Source organism: Sciurus carolinensis, chromosome 15, assembly GCF_902686445.1.
Source record: "Sciurus carolinensis chromosome 15, mSciCar1.2, whole genome shotgun sequence".
In the NCBI taxonomy this organism is placed as follows: Eukaryota; Metazoa; Chordata; class Mammalia; order Rodentia; family Sciuridae; genus Sciurus; species Sciurus carolinensis.
In genome coordinates this window covers 46,454,769-46,463,248 of record NC_062227.1, presented here as the reverse complement: position 1 = coordinate 46,463,248, position 8,480 = coordinate 46,454,769, and the positions used below count along the sequence as shown (strand labels likewise).

Below are 8,480 nucleotides of genomic sequence, written 5' to 3'. Positions count from 1 at the left end.
AATAAATAAATAAATGAAGCCAGATGGGAGAAAAAAGCGCCCATTCCACCTCCGCCGCCGCCTTCGCCGCCGCCCCGCCCGCCATCCATGCCTTCGCTTCGCCCGCCTGTCGCCCTAATAGAGCGCAGCTCGGTGGATAACTCCCCCCTACATACCCACACGAAAATGAAAATCAATGTTTTTAAAATAGAAAAAGTTGCACCTGCTGCTATTACAAAAAGAAGCCTCAAAAGGCAAAGAGAAGAGGCCGGCAGCCTGGTTCCTAACAGGCACCCGCTGCCTGCGGCCGCCGGGCCCGGAATCTCAGCGCCTCCCGAAGAGCCATGCGCCTGGCGCTATTTATAGCCGGGGGCCGTCTCGGACTGTACCACCGCCGCTCGGCGGGGCTGCCGACAGGGGAGGCGCGGCAAGGCCGGCGCCGCCCCATGCCGCCCTGCCCCCGGCCGCCGCCCGCCGTGGTGCCGGCTCCCCCCAAGCAGCGCGCCCACTCCCGGCCCCCCGCGCTCCCCTCCTCCGCGCGCGCACACTCGCCGCCCCCACCCCTGGTCTGGCTAGGAACTTGAACCGGTCCAGCCTGTTTAAACGGAAAGGACAGTGATCCTGTCTGTTCAATGTAAAAAAGAAAAAAAAAGAAAAAAAAAAAAAAAGAAGAAGAAGAAGAAGCAGAAGAAGAAGAAAAAGAAGAAAGAAAAAATCAGATCAGACCGAGAAAACGAGAAAGAGAGAGAGAGAAGAGAGGGAGGGAGAGAGAGAGGGAGGGGAGAGGAGAGAGAGCGCGAGCGAGAGAAGAGAGGAGAAAGAGAGAGAGAGAGCAGAGAACGAGAGGAGAGCGAGGTGTAGAGAAACCGAGGGGGAGAGAACCCGAGTGTGTGTATGCGTGTGCGTGTGTGAGCGCGAGCGAGCGAGTGAGGGAGAGGAGCGAGAGAGTGCGAGCGAGAAAGAATAAAAGGAAAGAAGATTTTCTCTATGTATATAAAGATGGCCACGTTAGCAAACGGACAGGCTGACAACGCGAGCCTCAGTACCAACGGGCTCGGCAGCAGCCCGGGCAGCGCCGGGCACATGAACGGATTAAACCACAGCCCGGGGAACCCGTCGACCATTCCCATGAAGGACCACGATGCCATCAAGCTGTTCATTGGGCAGATCCCCCGAAACCTGGATGAGAAGGACCTCAAGCCCCTCTTCGAGGAGTTCGGCAAGATCTACGAGCTTACGGTTCTGAAGGACAGGTTCACAGGCATGCACAAAGGTGAGTGCACCTTTCCCTCCCAACTTTGCCAGGGAGAAGGAGCGGGCGGGCGGCCGATCGGCCGGCGACTGACGAGCGGGAGATGGGCGAGAGGGAGCCGCGGGCGGGCGCCGAGGAGGGAGGCGCTCGGGTAGCGGAGACCAGAGCTGGGGTGCGTGGGGAGCTGCTCGCTGGGGCAAAGCTGGGTTTTGGGCGAGAAGCTGATAGGAGCTGTGCCATGGGGAGAGCAGCGGGCGCAGAAGATGAAGAGAAAGAGAGGCTGGAGGGGGAAATGGGGCTTGGGTTTTTGAGTAAAGCGACTTGAAAGATTGGGATGGGGACTGCTGCACCGGGCGAGACCAGGACGCTGAGCGGACTGGCTGGCGCTCGGCGGGCCGGGGACCTAGGGTGCTGTCCATCGCCGTGGTGCTGAAAATACTACAGGAGATGGTCTCCTCATTCTCCGCTCTGGGCCAGAGTAGCAGGAGCAGAGCCGTCTAAAAGGGAGAGAGGTGACAAATTCAAAGAGATATTTTTATTTTGCCATCAATTTAACAGTAAACTCTCCATATCGAGCTGTGTGCCTCAGTAATCCGGTTGTTGTGTGAGTGGTGGTGTGGAGAGTAGGGGGAAGGTGGTAGCTTTAATGTTTGAAGGAAGGAGTAATAAAACCTAAGGCAAGAATTAGCAAGGACCCTGTCATCCCCTGGGTGGAGTGGGGGTCCTGGAAACCTGTATAGTCCCTTTCTCAGGAAAGCTGGGCTTTGGGGGGAAATCGTATGTGTGCAAGATATGCCTTTCGAAGGGTGCACCCGAATTTATCCCAAACTCACCATGCAGAGAGCTTTATAGTATGTTATTGCTCCCTTGAAGCAATTATTGCTAGTGAGTGCTTGGGGGAGGGGAGACAAAATAATCAAAGAATTAAAACCTAACAACTTTTTAGGAAAGTGGTCATGGGAATTGTCTGCAGTCTGCCTGTTTTCTCCTTGTTTTATTATCTTTAAGGCAGAGCCCCAAATGTGTTCAGTTGTAGAATGTGTGTGGGTGGCTGGTGGGTGACGAAATTAGCCCAGTGCTCCGCTCCCTAACAGTAATGTATAGGATGTGCAGCGGGGATTAATCGGTGCTGGAGCTGTGTGGGCAAGTTAAATGCTTTCTGAGAGAGATTGATCGCCAGGCAGGGAAGGAGCACGGGGCTAAGGAAGTTGTAGGGGACGTGTATGGATGTTCCGTTTTTAATAAACAGTAGTGTGGAGAACCGCTGAAGATGCTGTGTTAGAGATGGTGGTTTCAAAGATGAAAACACACACGTACACCCACCCCCACATAGAGAGCAGCCTCATCCTTGGCCACAAATGGGCTCTGAACAGAGCTGATCCTCTAGCACATTAGGTGCAGGGCGCAAAGCTGTCTGGCTCTCTAAGCAGCAGCGGGTTTTCACTACCACAACCACCCTCCTTCTCCAGCCCTCCCTTCATCCGAATACTAAACAGAGCTCCAAACTCTTCATAGTTGGAGTCCCAGAGAGCAGTTTTTATTGGCTTTAGCATCTTCCAGCTTGCCTGCTGAGGAGTAAATCTTAAAGTTAATGGCATGTTGAGTAGCACAAAAACACAGCAGAATGGAAATATACTGGGTTTGTTGGGGTGGGGTGATGGTGGGGGCTGTAATGGAAAGAGAAACCAACCTTTATCCAATATGGAGAAAATGCCTGTCTGTTCAGAAGACAGATTGAAAAGGTGGAGTGGGGAGGCATCTTTGAAATAATAGTCAAAGAAAAAAAAAAAAAAACACTTTCCCCTCCCTCTCAAGTGAATCGTATCTTTGTAGTTTTTCCCTTTCCAATCAAGCTCCCTAGAAGCTAATCAAGGTTTGTATCAAATCTTTGTCATTCTAATACACTCCCAGTTTTTAAAATAGTAATAATAAAAATTTTAATAGCATAGATAGGAAAGTCTCCTGCCTGTCTTAATGATCAGTTCTTGTGGTAATTTAAGATTTCAAACTTGAAAATATTTAGAACCCACTAGAGGCAAAAGACAGTTGTGAGGATCTGGGTGTCCTGTGGGATCTGGATTGGAGCACTTCATATGCTTCTATATTTCAAATGAAATAAACTTTAACAGTATTTCTTGGTTTCTTCCCAACAATCGCTTGCTGATATTACTTTGTTTCTGATGTAAGGAGGACTCTCTGGTATTATAATAAAGAAGCAGAATTTTTATCGTTTGTATCAGGGAGATAGAGAAGGTTGTTATATGTATATGTCATATACATAACTATATGTATGTATCTATAAATAGATATGTGTATGATATATATACATATATCATATATACATATATATAACCCGCCAGAATTCTTAGGACAAGGAAAACTTCATTTTCTAAATAATTCTTCTCCCAAACTGTCTCAGTCAGTGACAGGCAGGCCCGTTGGCTTCAGCACACTGGGTGCTTCGTTGTCGCAGCTCACCCGTCAGAGCCTGAGCATGTATCTTTCCCTATGAAACTTCCTGCCTTTCCATCCCTTTGATTTTTCGAGTCGAGGTTGGGGCACAATGTCCCTAGCAGTGCCTGGAAGCTCCCGGAGAGCTGAATAAATGAGACTGTTTCCAAGGGCTGGTTTATTCAGTCCTAGTAGAGTTTGAACTCCTCCTTCAGTGATGCAGCCTGATTTATTAGCTAATCCTTTATAAAATAAGTCTCTGGCCACCTTAAAAAATTACATGCTTGCCATTGGTGATTAATTACTGTTAAGTCAAAAAGCATGATGAGGTTTGAAGAATGAGGATTGCATTGGCTTCTAGATCTTCCCCATTTGTACATTGACAACGTGAGTGTAGGGTAGAATCATGCCTTTGTTAAGCCTGGTTTCAGGGCATGTTTGTGGCTCTTGCTCTCTCCTTCTTGAATGCCTAACTTCTAATGAATCATACTGGGTTAAAATTGAGAGATCTAACAGAGTACTAGCCTCTAGCATGGATGGTGTGTGCATGTTATTGGTTTTTAAAAGCAGTAAAAACTAAATGAAATGCATGAGATTTCAGGTGGGTATCCATTTGTTGGGCACCTGCCATTTCAGGTAACTAAAAAGGAAGGAGTTCTAAGGGTTAATGGAATACCTGCCATGCGTAGAGTGCACCTTAAAAGGCAATTACTCCAGTCAAATTGGGAGTCTGTGGAGGAGGGAGTAGGTGGGTGTTGTGGAGAAAACCCAGCCATGTCTGAGAAAGGCTGTTGGGCCGGGAAGTAGCAAATAGCAGCTCTGGACCAGGGTAATTACTGTAAAGGTGTATTTACCCCCTGGAGACCAGCAAGCAAATGAGGGGAGGGGGATCTGCGTGCTTGGCAGAGACAGAAAGGAAGGAAAAAAACCCCAACTCAAAATTCAAAGAAACAACACCTAAGGAAGAAAAGCCACTTTAATGCAAACTCTCCGGTTAACTCAGTCTTCTTTTCTCCCCTATTGGACGCACTTTTGAAAAGATTGTTTTTCTGGGCTGCAAAGAGAAAGACATTTTACTATTGATTAAAGAAGAGCGAGGCAAATTCCCTGGGTAGCAGCAGAAATGAGCTGAGGACCAATTTTGCCCCTTTTCGTAGAATTTTTCTTCCTTCGAGAAGGGAACAGATCACCCATTAGTGTACTTCTCCTCTTCTCTCATTTTTAATTTACTTCTCTGTTCTTCTTTTTATTTCCTGGAGAATAAACAGAGGCAGTGACCAAAGATACATATATACAAATACACATACCCATGCACACACACACACACACACACACACACACACACATGCACGCATACACCGTGGATCACACATGAATAAGCCGGCAATCCATTCATAACTTTGGTCCTGTCTAGCAGGATAGGAGGCAGCAAAGACTGAGTTACTGGGAGACATAAAGACTAGTGCTCTCTGGATAGCCATATTATAATGCATTATCTTTGAAGTCATTTAAGTCCAATTTAAGTGGTATTTAGTATAATATTTATGAATTAATGTACTATAAACATAGGGCTGTCCCCAAAGGTTTAAACAGCCTTTACTACTGATGTGTGCTTGTTCCCAGAGCCTGCAATGCATTTTAATCTAAACAGCCAAGTCCCTATCATAGTCCCTCCTGTTATCCGTTCAGAGCAGATCTGTGCCTGGGTAACTACTCTGCTTTGAGATTTCCCCCACTTCATGGAGGAAAATGTACTCTACTGATAGTCCTGGCACGGCGGGGGTTCCCAACCCAGGAGCCTAGCTGCAGGGATATCAGCCCCTCGGACTTTCACACTACATCCAGAAGGAGGGTGGAGACAGAGTAAAGGAACCTTCTGTTGGATTTAGCTCCGGAAAGTGTATTATTTTCAGATTTCACCGTCAGCTGCACAAGCTCCTATTTCAACTGTACCTGAGTAGGAAGTGCCTGAAGCCCCTTGATTTGGGGTGTGACTGAGAGAAAGAGGAAAGACAAGGGCTATGATTATGTTTTGGTGATTTGTGACCATCTTCATAAAATTACATTTTATGTTTGCATTTAAAATGCAACAATTTTCAGAAAATTGCATTTCCACCTCTAGACTTTAGCCGAGGTAGCTCATAGGTGAATTAAAACCATGAGACTGTATCTGATTTCTGTTTTCCAATGAGTCTAAGAGTGAAGTTGAAGTATCAGCACAGGCATCAGCTCAAATAAGATGAACTTCTTCTTAATTACTTTGGAAAATAAAAAGTCAGTTTTGTACAAGGAAAGAGACTAACCAAATGATTGGTTACACACCTATAGTTTTTAAAAGAATGATTTGCATTGCCAGAGATAGGAAAAATAGAATAGCCAGCATATGAAAACAAGCAAAACAATTTCAAAAAATAAGTTTTACCAAAGAAAATGATCAGTAGCAATCATTGCAATACTAAAGTATATCAGAGCAACAGCCACCATTTAAAAAAAAAAAAAAAAACTCCAAATTCCAGATGTTGATGTGTTCTATTTAAAAGAAAAGAAAAAAATATTAGGAAATTATTGGTTTATTTAAGAGAATGAAGGATATTTTTATTTGTGCATAATTTTATTTATCTTCAAAACAGACTTTCTTAGAATCAACACAACAGAAATAAATTAGCAGGCACCTGTGCACTTATATGTATTCGTGTACAAACATGACTAAGTGCATCCCACACATGCGAAAACCAGAGCTGGCCTAGATTTCACTGTAATTCAACAGAGAAATATTAACACTTTTGACCTCCACTCTTAGGCTGAAAGAAGCCCCTTGGCATACTGTCTCCCTCCATCACCTGTTCCGGTTGGCTGGATGTTTGTGGCTTCTGGGACACAAAGCAAAATAAAACAAAAACAAAAGCTTTTCTTGAATGAACTCATAGCTTGAAAAGAACCCAAAGGAAAACAGTTACAAAATTGTATGCCATTGCTGTGCCCCGACACACAGTCATATTGTAAATTTCTCAGAGTTCTTTCAAAGAACTGTTTCGTGGGGACATTCCTAATGCCCGGTGACCTCAACACTCCAGCAACTTGCTCATGGCACTCATCACTAATATTAGTATCATTGTCCTTATGATTATAGCTTATAGACCAGGAGGGAGAGGGGCTGCCGAGTGAGAGAATAGCTGAGGACACCTCCTCATTGGTTGAGAAAAGAGTTGGTCCCAACTTTGCCTGAGATGAATTAGAGGAAAACACTGCAGAGTTCACATCTTCCACATCATCAAGAAATGGTCAGTTTCCAAGTTGACCGAGAAGGGATTTTGGCAGAAGAGGACGTAGGGTGAACCTGTAGAGGAAAGGGAGATGTAACAGAAAATGAGGCCCAACCTCACAGGCAGGAAAACTGAAAGTTGTAGGGTCCACATGCCAGCAGGAAGTTGGATGTGCTGATTGGCAGTGGCTGAAACTGCAGCAGCTCCTGAACTTGGAAGGGAAATCCCAAGTGACATGCAGAGAGAAGAGGTAGAGGGTGTAAAATCCAGTGTGTCTGTGGGTACCAGAGGGTGGAGGGAGAGAAGATGCCATGCCTGGGTGGGTGTTGGTATAAGTGTGTGTGTGTGAGAGAGAGAGAGAGAGAGTGTGTGTGTGTGCATGCATGCACTTATGCATATAAGTGCACAGGGAAGAGATGAATGCAAATGGTGTGAAGATGATGTTAGGGGCAGTTTCATTGTTGCAAGGTGATATGCAGAATCAGGGAGAAGTATGTGGGAGGAAGGGAGAATCTGGAGAGAAGGACACTGTCCACAATTTTACATACATCTTCCAGCTTGGAACTCGTGGCTGGGGTTTGTCAACGGTCCAAGTAACAGTGTGGAGGTGTGCTCTTTTTTATCTGCCTGACTTTCCTACCCAGCCATCCAGGTTTGGGAGAGAATCTTGTCCTCATCCCCCACCCATTACCCTTTGAAGTCTGGCCTGCTTTTTCTCACCCATTGACTCATTTTAGAAATGACCTTCCATCTGGAATCTAAGTGGCCAACTACAGAGCCCAGCTCTCTGCAGGGCTAACTTTCACCACCCACTGCCTCCCTACCCCACTCACCGGCCCCTAGCATCACAGCCTACTTTCCTTGCAGTGTTTTCACACACACACACACACACACACAAACACACACACACAGGACTTGACAGGCTCAGTCAAGACAGGTTCCAGCAGAGTGCTGCATTTTCCCTAAACACAAGCAGGGTGTGGCAGACACACAGCCACACTCCTTTGGGGCTCTCTATAATAAGAGAAACACATTTACCCCCTTTATTTCTGTCTTTTTTAAGACCTTTAAATACACAGCCTCTCCAAGAATCACAGAAAGCATCCTATGCCACCCAAAGAGCCTAGAGGACTGAACTAAAGCCTTCCTTCCAACTTAGCTGAGGTCCCTTTTATCATCACTTCTCCTTCTTCTCTTTGCCAAAAAAGATGCCCACCAAAACACAAAAGTGGGGCCTAAAGAAGGAGGGAAATGTTCCAGTTGGTCACGTAAAGGTGCAGTTAAAGGTGCTAAGGCAGAAAGACAATTTACAGGGATAAAAAAGGTGGCAGAGGGATTCCCTGAGTTGATGTACTCGCCCTTAGAGCTTCCTCCACTTCCACCCATCAAGTTCCCAGAGGCCCTTGGGTGGGTAGAAAACCCGAGCCACGGGACTGCCCACAGGAACCAGCAAGGCTGTCAGTGGGAAGGCCCATGGTAATTGCCCTGATTTCTGAGTCCCTCAAGAGTAGAAGAAGATGATGTTGGGATTATGC

At 46.1% G+C, this 8,480-nt stretch overlaps 1 protein-coding gene across 49 annotated transcripts in view; it reads left to right on the top strand.

Annotated features, from left to right (window-relative positions):
* Positions 1-767: 767 nt before the first annotated feature.
* The window catches only part of Celf4 (CUGBP Elav-like family member 4), a 289,767-nt gene continuing 282,054 nt past the window's right edge, over positions 768-8,480 (top strand). For all 49 annotated transcript variants that reach the window (XM_047526075.1, XM_047526083.1, XM_047526074.1 and 46 more), the window contains exon 1: positions 768-1,252. In XM_047526075.1, coding sequence (XP_047382031.1) covers positions 967-1,252 — 286 coding nt within the window. In that variant the 5' untranslated portion in view covers positions 768-966. The remainder of the gene's footprint in view (positions 1,253-8,480) is intronic.